Below are 21,386 nucleotides of genomic sequence, written 5' to 3'. Positions count from 1 at the left end.
AGCAGCGGGCAGCTGCGGCGGTACACGCAGAGATGACTTGTTTATTGCTTCCTACATCGCCCACTGCCACGAGGTCAAGCCAAAGCAAGCAGCCACCGAGGGAACAAGCAGGGTTATTCCTGAATGAGAGCTGCTAGGTCAGCAGTTCGGACGCAAAACACACGCAGCGATGCCTACGTGGTGCTCTGCAGACCCCCCAAAGCCTCGTCCCACCTTCCTTTGGCTTCAGCCAGCGTAAGATGCCTTTGACTGAAGTAGGTGACTATGCTTGACACAATAGGCTCAGCTGGAGACTGCTCCTGCCTGTCTAACGTGAGAACTGGCATAATTGCTCCTATTTTTCAGCTGCAGAAACCGAGGCAAAGAAAACCAAGTGACTTGTCCAAGGCCACACAGCAAGCCGCCACTCAAGAGACAGGGACCAAGCCCGTAACATACTTTCTGTTCCCTTGGTTGAGATACTGCTCGGCAGCCCTCATGCAGATGGCCTTGTAACTAAGCAAACTGAGTGGGACTGAGATCTAGATTTGTTTTCCAGACTTGTCACAGATTACTCATGTGATCTTGAGAAAGTCACTTCATCTCTTTGTGGCCAAGTTCACAGTCTATGTATCCTACAGTCACATACCCAAGTCTGCATCTGTGCTTTTCTTCATATCCTTCTGAAGTTTTTTGGTCTGATCTTCCAATCTGAAAGATGGGAGAACAAGGCAAAGTCTGAATCTTGGAAAGAAACAAACTGAAGTGTATCATACGTGCAACAAATCATTTACGGGCTGAATATGCTGGCTTCTGTTGTGAGTTAAAAATATCCAGGCAAGGCTCTATGAAGTTCAGTGCTGCTCAACCTTTTCTGGTTGTTTTCAGATGGTTTTCAACTTTTTCAAGTTGGTGATCTCTTATTCAAAGTCACATATTTCCTTAAGTCCTCACACTTGCCACAAATGGTAAAGCCAAATGCTTCCAGATGATAAGTGTGAGCTTATGTGACACAGTCAGTATGGTAAAACCAGTATTTGTCCTCAGAGGTGTTGAGCTGTTCGGCGACCCCACAGTTTTCTAGCAATTTTACACTTTTTACTTCAGAGTTGCCGTAATCTGCAAACCTCAACCCCACTGCAAATACTTCTTAGGCCACCTTTGAACACCCAGCCACCAGGGAAACTCTGAAGAATTAGAAATTACAGGGCAGTGAGTGATTTGCTGGGAAGAGCATAACTGGCTAAAATTTCCTGGGAAGATGCAATGAGAGGGCACAACAGAGAAGTATGCTACTGTTCCTGTTTTACCGGTGTGGTTGATACTTACTGCTGAAGCTTTCCATATTCCCTTTCAAAGTCCCTCTCCACCTGCGGAAAGACGAGATGGAAATCAGCTCAAAGGTACCGCAGCAGAGCCTGGAGTGGCAACGACCTGGGCAGGGAAACCTGTCCTCGGGAAATGCCTACGTGAACCCTGGGAAGCATAATGGGAGTTACACTTCAAAAGTAAATGAAATCTTGGTTGGTTTTGGGGTTTTTTTTCCTCCAGACTCTCTTAGAGCAAAAGACAGTGCCACCAACTGCGTCAGCTCATTCCAAGGATGTGCTCCAGCACATGAATTGGAAGCTGACGGAGTAAATGGGAATGCCTTAAAAGCAGAGAGATCGCAACTTAGCACGCACCGACACAGGCGCCCACAGTCAGCTCGGTGCTGGCAGGGGACGAGCCCACTTTCCCTTCCCGAGGCATGATCGTCCCAGGAGCTGAGAGGAGCCGCTTCTCCTCCAGCAGCACGCCGCAGAGGTGCCCTGCGGTGGCTCTGCCCGTGGCTGGCTGCCAGACCCCCACCCAGCCGCTCTCTCCTTCCCCATCCCTCAGCAGGATGGGTCTCCTCCCCGCAGCCCCCTCAAGCCATTGCTGAGCCCTCCCGTCTCCGTATTATTTGCCCCCTCCATAGGCTCCTTCTCCCTGCAACAGTTCCCTCCGATGAAATCCTTCAGCTGGAGCAGCGGTCCGAGTGGACTGCGACACCTCGCCAAGGGAGGAGAAACCTGTGCTGGCGAAGAGCGCAGAGCTCAAGAACAACCTTCTCTTGGTGCTACATCAATGACTGCTTCCTCCTACTTGCTATCTGGCAGCAAATCTCCAGCGATACAAGATATTTTAAGGAACTTTCTTTCCATGCTGACTGTTTTAACACACGCTTAAACATTCATTCCACACCTCGTCGACCAAATAAGCAAATGGATTTCAATTGACCAGCCAAGAGTAAATACATGCGCTTTTGTTGTCATGGGATCAAAACTGGGTTCATTTCTGTTGTCAAGCTACTCCGCTATTAAGGAAATGCTAAGTGTTGCAAGCAGCCAGGACTAGAAGGATCCAAAGGTTTGTTCCAAATCTTCATGCTGTCCTCGGGATTTCAAACCCAGGCTTGATGTAACAGTGTTATGTGAAACCAGAACACTTAATAAAGACACTTGCTTTTCAATCAAAACTGCTATTAAAAGACCAGTATTTTAAGACGGAGCCCAGTAATCCCAGTTTTCTTGAAACCTCTTTTTTTAAATATCTTTCTGGTCTCTGCTTTCAGATAGACTTGAACTACACAGTGACACGACCAGCCCGATCTGAAGGCAGCCGGTGCCCGGCGCAGCAAGTGTGCCCCATCCCCAACGGACAGCTGTCCACACCATCAGCTCCCACCATCCGGGGGATGCATGCTGGCTCTCCCTGCTGATGAAAAACCTCCACCCAGCTCCAGCTCCCTTTTGTGCTGCTAAAAATGGTCGCTGAAGAACAGGCATGGAGCAGTGTGGGGGCAGCTCACACGACTTCTGCCTGGTTCACAGTTCTGCAGAAATCCGCAGCAGCTGGTGCCTGGAGGTCAGGTAACCAGCACGTAGTAAAAATCACCCTCAGTTTCTATGGCTGTTCCGGCTGCTAAAATAACCAGGGAGTATTGCGCTCTATTTATATGCCTTATGTGTGAATTGTTTTGGTTGCAAACCAGAGAGGGTCAGGCACGACTCAAAAATATGTCCTTTGAAGGCTGGTGGTATCCTTCCCCTGGCACGGAGCTCCAGCCCTGTCCGCAGGAGACTGTTGGGAAGTCTCTCCCTGTTTTGGAGGCTCTTCCTCGTGTCTGCTCAGCAATCAGTTCCTCCAAGAACCAAAGGTTTTGGCCACAAAATGAAACCACCTGCAAAAATTAACAGTATCGGCCCCTTGCGTTTTGCTGTTAGATTCCCCCGTTACTGTGCAATGAGCGGGGGTGAGCAAAAGGCGTCGCTGCCTGACGGATACGAAGGCAGGCAAAACTTCCTCCCCTGCAACCCTCCAGGTGATGTGACCCCCCCAAAAAATTTCCCAGGGCTTCCAAGCTTCCCTGAAAACACCCAACCCAGTTTGCCTGTGCGCTTTCTACAAACGATCGAGGTGAATCTACAAGGCGGCACTTCAGCTGCCCGGCCTGACTCACATCTCCAGTGCCATCTATGCAGAGACAGCTGCCCAAGGATTGCTCTTATTTTTCACGCCCACAGTAGCAACTGGCTACCAGTCATCACAGTCTGCAGGCTGATGTAGCCCTCCCAGTCATCGCTGCTCTCCTTTGCATCGCAGGAGCCCAGCGGTACCACGCAGGCAGCAAGGAGCAGGGCTCCCCACGCACGAGGCAGGCGAGACCTGCTCTCACGTGCTCCCACCGTGCAGATTCGCAGGCAGCAAGCGATCGGCGGATCCGAGGCATGCAAGGAGGACAAGCTGACAGCAAGCCAAGTACATTTTGCAGAGTACACAGTAATTCCCGCTCCCGGTAGCTATCATCAATGGCCACACATACCCGACACTTACGGCAAAAGGCTATGGATTGGATTATCACGTTAAGAGTAACGAGAACAAGAAGTACAGGCAAGAAAATTACAATATCCTAAAGGGAAGTTTCCGTAATATTAAAATAATCCCACTTCTCTGCAGCCTCTTTCTGAAAAAACCCCAAATCAAAACGAGTTTCTGTACTGAACGCTTTTTCTTCTAGGCATACAGGCTAGTTAATGCAAGATCGCTCATCTCTGGGTTTTTATTTAAATCTACATAAAGAACGATGAGTTCTTAAAAGCATTGAAATAAAACGACGTTCTTCTTTTTCACCCAGTTATTTTTGTTTGCAAACACCGGGCCTTCCACCTGCGATAACATCCCTCCTGCTTTAAGGGCAGTATCATAATCGACACCATGGTTACGAGGCAACAAAGCAAGACCAAAGCCAATACTACAAAGAGATGGAAATAAGGAACTGTGATGAACCTTCTTATTCCCCTGAGGTTAATTTCTTTTCCTGGAGGAGGAGGACTAGCTGATTTCTACATGTTCCAGTGGTCTCAGCTTCTTCGTGGGTCTTGGGAAAAAGAGGAAAGCTTATGCTTCCTCCTCCCTCCTCTCAAAAAAAAAAAAAAAAAAAAAAAAAAAAAGAAACCCATACAATTAGGCCAGAAATTGTGCTATAACCTGGAACTTCTGCTGAGCTTTTGCCATCCCATCAAGCAAGAGGAGAATTGGAGGCAAGCGATGTGGGTGAATATTCGCTCTGCGTCTGACAGCAGAGCTCCTGCGCCACGGAGTGCAGGTGTATCTGGGCCTTCACCACCCAGCAAGCTCTCCAAATCCCCACCTCGCGAGAAAGCTTCCGAGAAAGGCTGCTTGGGTGGCATGCTGAAAATGAAAAAGGATGCACCTCCGAGCCGCAGAGACCAGTTACATCCTGCTAAAGATGGAAGGAAGAGCACGCAAATGAGTAAAAAATTATTTAGCTGGTGTCACTTGAGTTCACCCCACCACTTCTGTGACATTTACTCCATTATTCTGGGATTTCCAGCTCACTGGTGGAGCCTAATGGAAAGGTGCTGACGGCCGGCAGCTGCAGTGGAATCCTCCTGCTCATGGAGCTCCTCCATCCGACATCCCTGGGGAAGGCAGAGCTGCTGGGATGAGTCAAGGAAGGGAGGCTTGGCAGGCGTGCGGGCCCACAGCTCAGGTCTGCGCTCCCTGCCAAGCTGACTCACCCAAGGTTAGCCAGCAAGGAGGAGGAAGGCGAGAGCCATCTGAGTCAGCCCAGGCCAGCGTGCAGCTGGGGGAGGGAGGGAAGGGGTAAAACCTGGGTGATGAGAAGGGGTTGTGCACTGGGTTGCCCCATCCCAAGGGCTGGCTGACTCCCCCAGCTGTTGACTTGGCTCCATGCTCCATGGGGATGCACGGCTGGCTCTTCTTCCCCGCTACCTGCCGGCTCAGATAACCCAAGCCCCGGTGAAGAGCAGGGTACAACCTCGGGGTGACGCAGATGAACTTCAGCAAGCTGGAGCTGCAAGAGAGCTTGGAAGACAGCTATAGCTCTGGTTCCAGCATAACCTCTGCTCGCACCGAAGTTGTCCTGGGGGGGAGAAGAACATCTCCGCCAGAAGAGGCTTCATCACTGCATCAGATTTGAGCAATAAACATTCTGCAGAGAGATATAATTCTAACAGGTTTAACTCCTATCACTGGGCATTAGTTTAATTGGGCTGTATTACTGTGTCCTCTGTGGCTCCGCTGACAGCAGGTCCTCTCTGAGCATTAGATCCTCCCACCCGGCTCCTGGCCTCTCGGCAAGCCCGGTGACAGCTGCTCTTTTCAGGGGAGAGATTATGCTGTCTGGAATTGGATTTGCCCAGGTTAAGGTGGAAACAAAGCAGAGGCATGTCTGGGGGGTGGGAGATCACTTCAGTTCACCAGCCAATATTTTCTACGGGGGTTTCCTTCTACCTGAAGAGCTAAACTGCGGCTGACACTGCCCTGCTTCAAAGGCTCAGCAGCGAGTGGGCATAGGGAGTCATGACTAATTCCCACTGCAGCCTGGACAAATTGCTCTTCAGTACTGCTGCCGCCCCAGATTTGACACCAGCCCCAGCATCGTTTCATCAAGAAAAGAAAAAAGGCTCGCTGGCGAGCTACGGGATTCTCCCCTCTCCTGCGCTCCAGTTACATGCCTCACGGAGAGCCAAAGTTAGATCCGAACAAATGCGCTTTTTTTTTCTCTCCCCCCCCTCCTCTTTTGTGGTCCAATCTCTGTGAGTGGGAGATCCTCTACCCACAACCACTTCCCTTCTGATCGGCTTGGGATGCAGCCCTGGAGATGCCACACCTTCCCACTTCCTGCAGCGGGCTCCAGAGCCCAACATCTGGAATATCACAGACCTTGGCTGCTACGGCTGTTCCCAAAAGCCCGCACAGATGGAGCGCCTCAGCCTGCAACTGGGAGGTAAAGTTAGGGGCCTCGAGCTCGCTAAAGCTACAAAGCAGTCCCATCACTTCCACACCACGACGCTGAACGCCTCGCTCCCAGGGGAGATCCGTGGTTTCCTGTCGTTTGTTCTTCTTTGAAGAGCTGCACTTTACACTTACTGTGAGGTTGCAAAGCTTTGGGCTTCCTGTTTTCTGCTTTCCACGTATCTGCTGCCTGCCTGGAGAGTATCGCCATCATTAACACAAGGCAAGTGGAAGCCATTTAAAAAGCAGCATCCAACTCTGAGCTACCGAGTCGTTGACACAAAAACTTGTTGTTCTTCTTGGGGGAGCTGAGGAAGATAGGGAAGGAAGGAAGGAAGGAAAGGGAAAAGGCCTGGAAACACTCATGCTGCTGAATGAACCTCTGCCTGCCGGATATTCTGAGCTGTTCTATTTAATACACACACACACACACACACATATATATATATATATATAAGCAATGCCTGCCAACTGCCTCAGAACAGCACATACCAGCAGCTCAGGGGAAGGCAAGCTCTCAGAGGTGCAACCGTTCATCTGCATGGAGCCCGAGCTCCTGCTGCAGCTCAGGGACGGCTGATTTCAGCAGCAATGGAGCACGGCACAGGGGAACAAGGTCTCTCCGACAAACCCCTTGCAACAGCAAACACAGCAGAAGCAGAGGGAAACCAGCAAGCGCTGGCAAGAGAAAAAAAATATAGTCAGCTCAGATGTGAGAATGGGTGGGATGGAGACGACCAAGAAAGCCGGCCAAGACACCCAAAGCTGCAGAGCAGTTGGTTCTTGTGACAGCCTGGAAGGACATCGGTGTTGGAAACACCAGGAAAGTGGACGGGAGGCAAAAATCCCATGAAGAGAGGCAACGTGGGGGCTCCTGAAATGAACTGGAAGAGGTGTGAAGACCTGAGGCTGGGGGGCTGCCTCCCCCGGGGGACCGCAGACGGCAGCAGGTCATCAGCCCCTGGAAAAAGGGCAGCTGAAGAGATGCAAAAACCATTGAGGAATTTTATCAGCCCTTGCCTTCATCGCCTGCCTGGCTTAAATTTTATACTGACAGTTTGGAGCTGTTACAGAAAATTGCTGCTCTATGACAGCAGACAACTACCAAACCCTTTAAAATAAAATATGACAATCAAGCCATCAAGGGAGTGGCAGAATTAGCCCTCTGCCTCCAGGGGAAAATGTCATGTCCCAAGGAGAAACTGCCCCGTAAACACAAATGCCCACGCATCCTGAGGAATTAGCCGTGATGAGTGTCCCAGAGAGGAAGGATCAGAGATGTTAGTCTGTTCAAGGGATTAGGTCACCAATGCCGTTATAAAGACAAGGTCTCCACCGCGCTCGCTGTCGGGGCTCTTATTTTAGAGCAGGTATGCAGGTTAGTTTTCAGGGACAGCTACTGTGAGGTCCCACAGCTTTTTTTGCACAGGACAAATGCAAAGACAATCTGCTTAAGAAAGGAAAATACCACAGCCAGCTGCAAGCAACAGCACTTGGGATAGGAGTCTCAAATACATGAGAATACAAAATGCTTTTTTAATTTGCTTTTAAAGCAAATGCTGTGCAGCACAAATTAATTCACGCCCGAGCACTAAGCATCTCAGCTTATAAGCCTTTCTTTGGAAACAGTTATATTCAGCGATCTGAACCACTCCTCCTCCTCCATCTGCTCAGAAAGGATGAACAAACAAGCCATTGCTGAAAGAAGGAAGGAAGGAAGGAAGCCCGTTCAGCCATCTCCGAGGAAAACTGTGCCAGACCAAAAGAGCTCTTCCCCTCACCCCACTCCCCCCCCCCCCCAAAAAAAAAAGAAAAAAAAAAAAAAAAAAAAGAAACAGATCCCAAACCAAAATACTCTCCCTGGTTGGGGCTCCCCCTCACTCCTCGCACGAGGAACCAAGCGCTGGTCACACGCGGCAACAGGTTCTGCTCGCTCACATCTCCCTCCCACGCGCGCGCACACGCACACGCTCGCAAAATGGGACGAGTCAAAGTGCCGGCTTGACTCATCAGCCACATGATCAAAGGCTGGATCTAAAAAGGGGGAACTGGTTTACTCACTGTCTTGGGTACAATCTGTTTCTTGGGCTGCCCGATCTTGAACGGTATCCTGGAAAAGAGAGAAGAGGGAAGGTGTAAGCAAGCGATGCTGGCCTCAAGCAGCCCGGCCCCGCGCGTCTCGTCCTCGATGATGGGGTTTGGGGTGAGCAGGGCTTCTTCCTGGGGCCACAGCACCCCTTTCCGTGCAGCATGCTCCCCCTCCGAGAGCCAGTGTCTCCTGCGAGGTCAGCACCTCCATCGCCGGCTGCAGCACATCCCTTTCCCCACCCTCCCGCCATCCCGGGAAGGCAAATAAATGCAAGGGATGCTCCAGGCATTCCTGGGCAAAATGAACTGCTGAAGAGCATTGCTATGTTTAAAACCAATTCTGAAGGGGAGGGAAGAAAAAAAAATAAAAAAACCCAAACCCTGTAAATATTTAGAAAGAGGATATTAAAAAAAGTAACAACCCAAGTGTCTGGAGCTGTGAGCTGCTTCAAAGGATTTCTCTGATACAACAGCTGTAGGAGCAGCTCACCTGCCAGCAGAACAGCCTTCATTCTTAAAATCTTTAATATGGTTGCTAGTCAAATCTGGGTTACCTGAATGATTTTTCCCCACGCGAGCTAGCTCAAAGGTGAAGAGTACTCAAAATAAATTACACAACACATGTAAAGATGGCTGGGTCAGATGGTTACAGCCACGCAGCCCTCCTGAAAATAATTGAATTTCTTTCACCTATCAGTATAATGAAAATCCAGGAATTCAATTGCTGTTTTCAATGTATTTGATTAAGTTAAAGAGGTGCTGCTTGGTTAAAGCGTCTCATCCAAAATCTCTCAACGTTTTCTGCATCATGCTGTTTTAACTAAAAAGCAAAAATTGGTCTCATCGTGAAACGCAAGTATCTTTTCACAGAGATGCCTCAACTAGAGCATGCCTGAGGCTTGGCAGCATCAGCATCCCATCCCAAATCCACCCCAGGCGCTTCTTGGGAAGGTGCCCAAGTCCCCTCCTGGACCAGTCCAAATTCTCATGCTGCTACCAAAAGTCTAAGCTAGTAAGACGTGGTTTAGGACTCTGGCTTGGCCACTGGTCACGCTGCCCCCCAGGCTGGCTTTTCTCACCGCCGGGCAGCACACACATGCCTGGTTCTCCGTTAGCTTCTCACCAGCTTTACTTAGAAGTTCCTCCCCACCAGTGCTGCTACAACACTGCTCGACCAGACAACTGGAACCCCAGAAAATATTTTTATTAGCATAACATGCTGTAAAACCCAGCTATGAGCAATGCCACACGACAGGGGAAAGCGCTCACGACGAAGTGACACGTCATCCATGCGGACAAACCAAAACCAAGATTATCCGACAACCTGATCCCTCCCGTCATCGCTTCTGCCCATCTTTGCCGCTGTTTTCAAACCAACAGTGTAATTAGCCACCGGTAATAAACAGGGGTTACAACCCCTGTGTACCTCCCGAGTGGCTCAGGGAGCACAAGCCAACCTGAGTCACCAGGTTTAAATTTAAGTTTTTCTGGAGAACTTCCTGTTTATGGTTCTCCAGTGGGACCAGTATAATTTTAGGTTGTTAACCCTTTCCAGCTCCTGCAGCAGGCCCGGCAGCCGTGAATCACACTTCTTTTATAAACAAACACTCGTCTGGTGTATAATTACCCTGTCAATAACTGGGTGTGTGGTGCCTTACAGGAAGAAAGCAAAAAAATAAGGATTTTTTTTTCTTTGTGTTTTCCTACATGGGTCAAATATAAACTAAAATGAGGCGCCTCCCTTACTCTCGCAGGCACAAGCTGTCCCATCTGCAGCCAGGTGCCATCACTCGATGTTTTTGGAAGTGATGGCATCAGCCTATCTCGGTGGAAGGAGGAAAAAAAGATGTGGTCTTTACCCAGGGGAGCCAGTTATCCCAAGAAAAACCAGTTTGCCCGACGAGCCCTGGCAGCTGCTGGGCAATCTCCAGGAGCACGGCAGCAAGTGCAGGGTTCAAGTTGGAGCTGGGCTGGTTCCTAGCGGGAAAGCACAATTAAAAGGGTGATTAAAGCATTACCTGCATACAACCTTCCCTTCTCCCTTGCCTGGCCAATACGGGTTATTTAGAGAAGCAATCCCAATCCCTGTCTGCTGGCAAGCTGGGTTACAGCGAGGCAATTCTGGTAGTGGGGAACCAGTAGTAGTGAATCGGCATCGGTTGGGTACCACTGAGCTGGCAGCGCTGGCAACAGCTGAGGGAAAGGCAGCAGGGAGGACAGGGGCTCCCTGCACCCCAGAGGGGAAGGGAAAAAAACCAAACCAAACCCCAGCTACTTTCTTCCAGAACAAAAGAAAGTCACTGGAGCGCTTCACAACACTGCAAATACACTTTGAAGCAGTAAATATCTCTATTAGCATCGTGATGCCAGTTGGCTAATTATGTCTGTCTCGGTAAAACCTCTTAAAAATAACCCCACACAAGTAATGTCTATTCACCAATTACTTTTTTTTTTTTTCTTCTTTTTTCTGTTTTACAATTTGAGATAATCTTCCTCCTGGTTGCTGAATCTTTGCCTTTTAATATGGGATGCATAAGAAGGAACAAAAGCTGTAGGAAAGAAAAAAAAGATCCATATCTTAGCTTTTAAAACAAACAGATCCACCCCATGTCTCAAAACACAACAGCAAGCTGCTGCTGGCACTGAGACTTTTTGCCTCTCCGTGAGTCGCCATCCCAGCCTGCAAAACAGGGAGACAACACAGCGCGTTACAACCATATGCTTAAAAATTAAGAGCCGCTGGGTGTTTTATTCTGTTTAGGAAATGTACGACAGGCGTCACGCAAAGAAACGGGAAAGAGATGGGTCAGTTTTACTGCCACGGATTACCAGCCTGGCATGGTTATCACCGTTACGTCAAGAGCTGAGCACGGGTCTATGTAGACCAAAGGAAAACCAGAATCGGTACATTTTTCTGATATCTCATTTCTGCTGAGCGAGAGAAAGCTGGGGTTGTGTTTGGGGTGTGAAATCCCTTGAAATCCTGTTCCTGAAGAGCGCGAGCGAGCTGAGTCACAGCCAGAGCCTTCCCACCCCGGTCCCCCCCTGCGCCACAGGGCTGGGGAGCATCCTGGCCCCTGGCCCAGGCCAGCAACCCCCCCAGGGAGGTCACCAGGACTTTGGGAAAGCAGTGGGGTTCAGCTGGGAGGGAGGAGGGCGAAGCACTGCAGGGAGGGGGTGGGAAGAGCTTAAAGTAGGAAAAAAAGTGTGGGTGGAGAGAATCCTGCAAGCTTCTACTCGGGGATGCTCAGGAACCCCAGGGAGGGGAAGGTGGGAGAAGCTGTGGCTAATTTTCTCTGAAGTTTCCCCAGCAATGTCATATATTTACTTGGCTTTTCCATGTGCAAACCCAGGGCCACACACCAAAGCAGCTAATTCTCCTCTGGATGCACAGGAGAGTTGCAAACAAACCTCGCAGGCAGGGGGGGAATACAGCTCAATGAGGTCTGCAGGGAGCTGGAGTTTAAAACATGTAGCTCCCCCTCCCACTCTCCGCCAGTCCCCTGAAACGAAGGCACGCAGGAATTGCCAGCGTGAATCAGACTAAATCATTGCTAATTTAGGGAGGCGATGGTCCTTTTGCTGCATTGGACCGAGCAGGACATCAAACCTTGGCACCAGCCCTGGCCCGGAGCAGGCGGCGGGGAGGCTGGGGAGCCCAGCTGGCGATCAAATAAATAAGGGGTGGTGGATGTGACCCTTTCCCCCGTGGCACCTTTCATCCGAACATCGCTTTGCAACCCCTAATCAGGCCCCAGAAGACCCCCTGCAGATAAGCAAGGGATAAACACGCAGCATTTTCACCCACAGCTGATAAGCCCCCCCAAAACCAGGGGCTGGGGAGAGAAGGAAGGGTGGACAGAGGGTGGACAAGCAGCAGGTGAGGGAAGGGGCAGGGAGAACCAACGCCGGGGCGATGTGCGCGCTCGCATCGTGTTTTGGAGGTTAATTACCCAGACACTTAGGAAAAATGACGCCAAGTCTCTGGCAACCGCGCACCACCAAAATCAGTATTTCTGCCACGGCTTTTGCCAGGGACCCGCAGGTCTTGCTGTGGTATGAACCAGTGGTAACAACCAGTTTTTATCGGTACCACCACCGTCAGACTGTCAACTAAACTCATGTTTTGTGAAAAGTGCCCACTTCCCGTGGAAAGTTTCAGGGCTTTTTTTTCTTTTTTCTTCTCTCTCTCCCTCTCATCGAAACCCCAAGCGCCAGCAAGCCAGTGCAGCCTGGATTTCTGCCAGAGCTTTTCACTTTTTGAATTTCCACCAAAAATCCCAATTCTTTGACCGGAAAGAAACCTCTCTCTGCATGCAGCCAGGAGGACGATACCCAGCCTCCTGCGCAGCGAGGGGTGACCCCAACCCACCAAGGCCAGTCGTCCCAAAGATTTTGGCATGCGGCATGCCGAGGGCTTCTGCTAAACCACCCATTTACACTTGATCCTCCGTGAAGCCAAAAACTGGCCCTGAGCTACCCCAGAAACTCCCCCTGTGACAGCCAGAGGCCCTTCCCCTCATCTGGGGTTTTCTGAGCTCCTGCTCTGGAAGAGGACTCCGGGTTCAGGTGTAATTGCAGCCAGGAGACCTGCCCGTTCATGGGACTAACTGCTATCCAGGAGAGATCAAAGCGCTCCTGCAAACATCAAGAGGAAGGTCGGAAACATCCGAGGAAGGATGCGAATGTGGAGATAACAACTTTCACTTTCTCATTGCCATTATCAAGTGAGTTTGAGCAAGGATCTCCGTGCTGGCCACTTCTCCTCCCCATGCCTTCTGCACTAAGGTAAGCATCACTACAAGACATCGGTGTTAGGGAAGGAACTTTCTGTGATGCGGGAAAGTCAGAGAACCCTGCAAGTTCAAGGGCAGCTGCGACCATCATCAGTAGCTGCTGAAGCAGGAGTAATTATCTCATTAGTGTTCTTAAGTCCCAACAAGTGCTGAACGCAGCCTGCACAGGGCGCGAGGAGAGGAAAAGCGGCGAAGGCTGGCAGGGCACGTGGTGCTGTGCACATGCACGCCAAGAAAACCAACCCGGGGCACTCACACCACGGGTCTCACAACTTTGGGCTTCCTACAAAAAACACCAAAAACTGCAAATCCGTGGCCATGCGGGCTGCCCCAGAGCGAGCCCTCGGCGCAGTGGGGATCCCAGCCCTGCCCACGTGAGAAAGGCACGAAGGCAGACATGGGTTAGACATTAATCTCAAGCATCGCTCCGGATGCCTCAATGTACTACATCGTGTCCATGGAAACTGCATGCACCGTCCCACCCCACTCCCCCCGCCTCGCAGGAACTCATAGCAACCGCTCCAAACACAGCGCGAAGGCAAAAAAAGGAAAAAATTATTCAAACGGATCACAAACAGCTTATGTCGAGGGAGACTCTGCGCCAAAATCTGGTTTGGGTTTTCTCTTTGGTGGAGACGAGAGGGGAGGTCACGGGGTGGTGAGAGGCAGGGAGAGGAGCGACGTGGGGATACGGTCCCTCGGAAATACACACATCCATCCCCGCAGGCGTGCGCTCCCACCTGCATTTCAACCCCGTCCCTACAAACTCATAGGCATTAAGCCACAAACGGATGTCAGGGTCAGCCCTTGCAGCAGGGGAGAAGGAAAAAAAGATGTCAGCATCCATTTCACGTTGGTTTGGGTCAGCCCAGCAAAACGAGGCGCCTTCCTCAACTTTGGCAGCGGAGAGGTGCGCCTGCCGACGGCGAGCTCTTCGGAGCAGGGGCTGCTTGTACCTCTGCATCTTGCACAGAGCCAAGCACGGTGTCAATGTTAAGCAAATCAAAAATAATGTCAGAATCTACTCTCCCACCCATTCCAAGATGAGCATGAAAAAAATAATGATATTTTACTCACCCATCAAAAGAAAATTACTCACGCCAGGCGCGTGGGCGAGCAGAATTTTGCAAGGCTGTTTTAGGCCCTGACTATGCTACAAAAATATCCATTTTAAGCATGGTTGTGAAACACGGTTGTGGCTCAACTATAACACTGTTTTTTAGCTACCTGTACAAAGAAGGTGGAAAAAATAGTAATTAAGAAATAGCCACGCGCTAATGGCGCTCCAAGGACCACACCAGGCGCTGCGATCTCCCACCACGGTGGAGGACGCGGCGCGTGACTCTTGCCAGCTGCTCCACCCCGCAAGATGCCGCGGTGAGCTGATGTGCCGGCGCTGCCCGCTTTGCCGAGGGCATGCCAGCGTGTCGGTTTCACCGCGATACCACCTCTGGGATGCGCAAACCGCCTTGCACAGGCGCTACACACGGCAGCGCCGTGCAGGGAGGTGTTTGGGAGCTGCGCGGACCTCGCTCACCGCTTTGGTATCCAGTTGCTTCATCCAATCTAATTTTATCCCGTGCTCAATCTCCAAATCCCGGTATCGTTGAAACCCGGAGAGAAGGGGGAGCGTTGCCATTGACCACAACAGGACTGCGATTTGAGTGCCGAAAAACATCAATATTGATTCACTGGAAAGAAAACAGCGCCTTGGTCTGTGTTTGCATCGCACCTGCCCAACGTGGCCACAGCGCAGCTCCAAAACATGGAAACCAAAATGAATAACCAACACTCTTACGCTACAACCCGGCTATGCCTGCCACCTCCCCGCGCTCTCCTCTCCCCTTGCTAGCAGGCATAAATCCACCCATTCAACCACCCTTTCCCAGGCAGACAGCTCCTCTTCCTCACCTCCATCCCCAAATATTTCAGAGAACACATTCACCTTAACTCTAGATTGCGTCTGGTAAAGATCTGGGGAGTTAAATATCGCATAACCACACATTTCCACTCCCGACTTCAAATCAATGCCAGCTCCTTAGTCCACTTAGCAAGAGCTCCCTGCCAAGAGGCATATGGTTTAGCAGTCCGGCAACGGCAACCCCCTTGCAGACCAATAATACGCTGCACTGCAACATGAAAACACGTGCTTCGCACTGCCTCACTGTCAACATTTGCTTAACATATTTTTTCTCCCAGTAAATACCAGCTGTTGCAGCGGTGCCGAGAGGCAGCATTCAGATATTGAGCTGTCACGCTACTAAAACCCCCTTCCCGTTTGCAAAATCACCTGTAGGAGCTGGGAAACCAAAAGAGGAGGTATTTGGGAGTCTGGTTATGAGCTGCAACAAAATTTGGCTTTACAGGGTTCCACGAACCTTAATAAAATCCTTTAGGTGGCCACAAATGAGACGCTTGTGGCAATTGAGGGTGATGATACAAGAAAAGCTCTGTTTCTCTTTTTATTTTCTAAAGCGAGTGACCGCCAAGGTAGTTGCTGGCGTATTTTCCCCTCCCTTCTCCAAAACACAAGGCCGCAGGTGAGCGGTGAGGAAGAGGGGACTATGAATGCGTTCAACAGACCCCAATCCACAGTGCAAAAGCCTAAAGGAAGCCACCAAGCTCTGCCAAGATTTAGAAAACATCTCATCTGTCCATGCAAGGCTGTTTCCCAAAACAAGCCTACTCCTGCTCTAAATAAAGCTTAGCCTAGAAAGACAGCACTGCCTAGTTGCCTAGGTGCAGGAGTCAGGAATTTGGGGGTTTAACCCAGCCTCTGTCACCAGCAGGTTACTCTGTACTCTCTGGAGCAAAGTTTTCCTGTGTTAGTACATCGGGCACTGCTGTTCCCAGTCCCGATGCAGCGCAGAAACCCCCAAGCCACCAAGCACTCGCAAAGAGCGAGGGAAAGCAAAGGATTAACCACACGCAATTCAACAAGGCATCAACCATCCCGCTTGCAAACAGCTTCTTTGCCCTTCCAGCTGCTGGGATCTCTCACAGGCCTTTGGAAAAAAATTAAGGTAACAAACGTGCAGAAGCAAAACTGGAGGCAGAGTTACGTGCTGCTTCCTCAGCGTGACCTGCAGGACAGAGCTGAGGATGAAGCTCCATCCGCTTGATCAGCTGCAACAGCCGACCCCTGCAAAAACAGAGGTTTTAATCAATGCTGCTCTGGGTCTAACGGTGCCCGTTGCCGGAGAGGGATGCACGTGCAAACTAAGCAAACACACTGTGCCGCACAAAGCAGCCTCCCGCCTCGCCGGGCTGGGACAAAGCTCGCTCCCTCTGTGGGGCCAGCAGAGCAGCGGCATTGGGGCTGGCAGAGCTGCGGCATTGCGGCCGGACATGTTTTCCTCTGACATTTGAGGAGCAGGGCATGACCCCAGCACAATCGGTTCCCCCTCCCCAGCACGCACGCCGGCATTTGTTACCGCTGCCGGCGGGAGCGTAACCCCTCGCTGCGTCGGCGAAGTGGACGTCACGCCAAGCCCGGCCCTGCCAGCCGGGCGCTGAACTCCAGGCCCCCCCCATGAATGGGGCGATTCATCCAGGGCGGGTGGCTGCGGGAATTATCTGCCAGGAGGGTTGGCAGGGCCGGCCGGCCAGCGAGGCCGAACTGAGAGCGATTGTGCCTCTGACACGCTGCTGAAGCCTGGCGGGGTCCGAGCCCCTCGCGTTCGCGCGTAAGCAGAGCCACGACACACCAAAGGACTGACGCTGCTGGAGAAGAAAGAGGAGACTCAGATTGCAGTGGAGTCCCGAGTGTCCCCCTCCTTTCAGCAATGACCTTTTATTCCTCCCCAGCAAAAGGCGAAAACACCCGATCTCTCAGCAAAAGCCACGTGTATTGTAGGGAAGCCACCAGGCGCCATAAGCTACAGTCCCCAGGCGAGGTCCCTGGGGAACAGCACGGCTGGCTGGACACTGGAAAGCACAGAGGGGAAGCGGTGCCGCTCTGCACCCCAATTATTCCACATCCATCATGTGAAGGGAATATTCCTCTCTTATGTTTTCAACTCTGGAGCTCCTCCCAGACCAGGAAAGGGGAGCAGGTGTCTTCCACCAGCCAGAGCTTGCTAAACGCAGCCCCCAGGCCATGCTACCCACAGAGCTCAGGAGGGCAGCCTGGGCAAAAGGCGGCTGCGAGACCCTTGTTAACTGACGCCGCCTATAATCATGGCTGCTCCAAGATGAGTAAAGCGGAACAAAAATGAACCCAGTGAATAAGTGTGTATTTTTAACCAAAAGGCCCCATTTTAATAGGTACCTGCGTGTGCATCATTATATTCTCAAAGTATGTTTCCAGACCACGACTTCCCCCACTCCCAGCCCAAACAAAAAAATCTTCAATTTTCACCATGTGCCTGCCCTGACAAACTCAACCTGAGAGCGCCAGGCAAGGGCCTTTTTCTCCTTTAACCATCCCATCCTTCACCTCTCATGATGGCACTGGCTCTAAATCGCTACCCAGGATGAGAAATCACACGCAGCAGCCAAGATTAAATTCTGCTATAATTAGTTTAAAGAAGTGGCGGGGAGATGCGCAGAAGCAGCATGCCAAACGCACCGTGGTAGCCGAACTGAGCCCTTCACATGTCTGATTCAAACACACGTGGGATTTTTTATTTTTTTTTTAATGGCAAAAGCTTTTTTTAATGGAGTTGAAGGTGAGTTTACAGCGTTTCAGACTCACAGAGCTGCTGGGGATTTTTGGGGACCCCCCTGTCTCCCCACAGCAGTGCCTGGGCATGGGGTGGCGAGCCCTGCTGTGGGGAGGTGGGAGGGTTGGGGGGGCCAAGGGGCTCGGCCTGTGCTCCCCCTTACCCAGGAAGGGGGCCAGGCCCGCTGTGGCCTCGGGAGGGACAGGCAGCTGCTGCTGGGGGGCACAGACAAGGGGCTTTCCAGGGGCACATCCATCAGAATCCGTATACCATATGCATGCCCACAGACACAGTTTCGAGGCAGCTACACCGAGGACCCCACTGGGCCAGCGCCAGGGACCCCTCTCAGGGCCAGTTCTGGGGGAGACGCCCCCAGGCCCCCAGCCCCAGGCCTCTAGCCCCAGGGACCTTCTCAGGGCCAGCCCCAGGGGGGACACTCCAGGCCACTACCCTCATAGACCCCCTCAGAACCAGCACCACAGACCCCTGCTGGGCCAGCCCTGGAGAGACCCCCCAGGCCGCCAGCCCAAGGGGGACCCCCTCAGGGCCAGCACTGGGGAGACCCCAGGCTGCCAGCTCCGGGGACCACTCAGGGCTTGCCCCGGGAGGGCTCCCCAGGCCAGCAGCCCAGGGGAGACACCCCTCAGAGCCAGCGCTGGGGGGGGACGACACACGACACCCCTCAGGGCCAGCGCTGGGGACGACGACGACACACGACACCCCTCAGGGCCAGCGCTGGGGGGGGGGACGACACACGACACCCCTCAGGGCCAGCGCGGCGGGGGGGGGGGGGGGGGGGACCGCCCAGGCCACCAGCTCCGTAGATCCCCTCAGAACCAGAACCGGGGGACCTCTGCCGGACCAGCACTGGAGGACCCCCCTCAGGGCCAGCATGACCGGGGATCCCCTCAGGGCCTGCCCCGGGAGGGCTCCCCAAGCCGCCAGCCCCGGGGGACCCCTCCGAGCCAGCACCAGAGGCCCCCCCAGGCCGCCAGCCCCGGCGGCGGCCGCGATGAGGAGCCGAGGCCTGGCGGGCCGAGCACCGCAGCAGGCCTCACCGTGTCGGCCGCGGGGTGGCGGCGAGCCCCAGCCGTGGCCGGGGGCCCCGTGGCGGCGGGGCAGGGCGGAGCGGGGCACGGCGCGGCCGGGCCCCGGGGTCCCGCACTCACCAGCTCATGGTCCCCCGCCGCCCCGCGCCGCTCCCGGAAGTGCCGCCGCCTCCGCCCCGCCCCTTCCGGCAGCGCCGCCGCCGGGCGGGAGGAGCGTTAGCCCGCCGCGTGCCGCGCCGGGGTGACGTCGGGGAGGGGCGTGACGTCACGGGGCAGGGCAGGGGGCGCGCAGCTCTGTGCGGCGGGGAGAGCGGGGAGGGACCCCCTTCAAATCCCCCGCTCGGGGTGCAAACGCTGCAAACGGGGCGGGCGTTGGAGCAAAACCACCGCGGCCCCCCAAAACCGGGGTGGGTGGGGGGTGGGCAGGGGCCGGGGGTGCTTGGGGTGGGTGAGGATGCAGGGAGGGGATGCCTAGAAGCATCCCTGGGGGGGGGGGGGGGGGCCGGGGGTCCCGGGGGTGGGCAAGGGCTTGAGCGTGGGGGGCCTGGGAGCACCCTGGGTGGGCGAGGGGAACAGCAGCACCCTAGGTTGGGCAAGGGTGCAGGGAGGGGATGTCCAGGGGCACCCTGGCGTGGGTGAGGCATGCCCAGGAGCCCCCTGGGGTGGGCAAGGGTGCAGGGAGGGGATGTCCAGGGGCACCCTGGCGTGGGTGAGGCATGCCCAGGAGCCCCCTGGGGTGGGCAAGGGTGCAGGGAGGGGATGTCCAGGGGCACCCTGGGGTGGGTGAGGCATGCCCAGGAGCCCCCTGGGGTGGGCAAGGGTGCAGGGAGGGGATGTCCAGGGGCACCCTGGCGTGGGTGAGGCATGCCCAGGAGCCCCCTGGGGTGGGCAAGGGTGCAGGGAGGGGATGTCCAGGGGCACCCTGGCGTGGGTGAGGCATGCCCAGGACCCCCCTGGGATGGGCGAGGGGTGCAGGGAGGAGATGCCTGGGAGCATCCCTGGGGTGGGCAAAGGCATGAGGGTGGGGTACCTGGGAGCACCCTGGGGTGGACGAGGGTTGGGGGTGCCCCAGCCATGAGATCCAGGGGGAGGGCAGCAGGGACATGCAGCACATTTGGAAGGGCAGGAGCACCCAGATTTGGGGAGACCCCCGCAAACTTGACTCCGGGAGGCTGGGCAGGTAGGGCAGCAAAGCCGTTTTGGTGACAAACCACCACCCCCACCACCCCCCCATCCTCAGCACTGTCCCCAGCAGCCACCACCAGCCCTGCGGTGACCCTGGGGGTGGTGGGATGAAGCAAACGCCCCCCTCCCTGAGCACTGGGTTCCTTCGGACCCCCATTGCCACCGAGGGGGAGTCGGCTTGGTCCCGGTGTCACCAGGCTGGTGACAGCACGTGCCACCGCACGGGGCCAAGGGGAGGAGGCCCAGGACCGGCGCCAAGGGTGGCTTTATCAATTAGCAGGTGGAGGTAAACAGCGCGGTAATTACAGCCAGGGAGGATGATGCTAAACTGGGAAGGTGTTACCGACACCAGTGAGGACAGGGGATTAACCGAAAAGGAGCAAAGTGGGGGGGGCAAACCATGGGCGGGGGGCAGGGGGGTACAGCCCCCACGCACCGGTTTTGTGCCGGGATGCAGAGAGGCAGCCAGGGGGTTGCGAGGTGGCACAGTGGCATCAGTTTTGGGGTGTCAGAGCAAACCCTGAGGGGGGGCAGCATGGGGGACCCCGCCACGTCCCCAGCAGAGGCGTGGGGAGGAAGAAGAAGGACGGAGCAAGGCTGGTGCCCGTGGTTTGCCGGTGGTTGCCACTCCTTGCTGGGACATGCTGCTGCTCCCAGCCACCGTCCCCCCACCAGCACCTCGGGGTGGAGGGGACACGGCCGGGAAGGGTGGGAGGCAGAGCTGGGATGAGCAGGTCCTGGCACCTGGGCATCTTGATGGCCACGGGGCTCGGGAAGCATCTTCCCTGGAGGCTCTGCCCCACGTGCTGTCATGAATTTTGAGTCCTTCCTCCAAAACGCTCTGCCAGGAGCAGAAGCTGGAGCTGCCACCCTGGCCAGGAACAGGGAGGAAGGCAGGGTGGATCCGCACGGCACCAGCACAGAGCAGGAGATGAGGGATCGGGTGATCCAGAAACCATCCAGACCTTATGCAGAAGTTTCTCACTGGGGCAGCGGGCGAGGCTGTGAAGATCGGGGAGGGATCCCACCAACACCTGTGGCATGGAGATCCACCAGCTGCAAACCAGGAGCTGCTGGCTGCAGGTCCTCGTCGCTCCCGACCCCAGTGATGGGGTCTCAGCTCTTGGTGCTCCTCCTCGGAAGCAAATCCCATCCCGTGGTGAGCTCTTGGCTTTCAACAACAGCTTGCCAAGCCCCGAAGACCCTCAGCGGAGAGCAGCGAGGTGTTGGTGGCCTCCTCCGGAACCCAGAGCTGCCGTCGAGAAGGGAAAGGCAGCAAGTTGTGTTGAGCTGGTACGTGACTGGCAAGCCCTTCCCTC

At 54.0% G+C, this 21,386-nt stretch overlaps 1 protein-coding gene across 4 annotated transcripts in view; it reads right to left on the bottom strand.

Annotated features, from left to right (window-relative positions):
• The window catches only part of BIN3 (bridging integrator 3), a 41,169-nt gene extending 22,049 nt beyond the window's left edge, over window positions 1-19,120 (bottom strand). The window contains exons 1-4 of one of the 4 annotated variants that reach the window (XM_037371573.1): window positions 19,003-19,071; window positions 8,347-8,395; window positions 1,309-1,349; window positions 629-690 (exon numbers count right to left, since the gene is read on the bottom strand). In XM_037371573.1, coding sequence (XP_037227470.1) covers window positions 629-690; window positions 1,309-1,349; window positions 8,347-8,395; window positions 19,003-19,010 — 160 coding nt within the window. In that variant the 5' untranslated portion in view covers window positions 19,011-19,071. Of the gene's footprint in view, window positions 1-628; window positions 691-1,308; window positions 1,350-8,346; window positions 8,396-10,232; window positions 10,351-19,002 lie in introns of those variants that run through there. The other 3 variants (XM_037371576.1, XM_037371572.1, XM_037371574.1) reach the window with 3 other exon arrangements.
• Window positions 19,121-21,386: the final 2,266 nt, after the last annotated feature.

The sequence above is a fragment of the Falco rusticolus genome, chromosome 20, assembly GCF_015220075.1.
Source record: "Falco rusticolus isolate bFalRus1 chromosome 20, bFalRus1.pri, whole genome shotgun sequence".
Lineage (NCBI taxonomy): Eukaryota > Metazoa > Chordata > Aves > Falconiformes > Falconidae > Falco > Falco rusticolus.
Note: the sequence above shows the minus strand (reverse complement) of the source record. Positions and strands in the feature narration are given on the sequence as shown.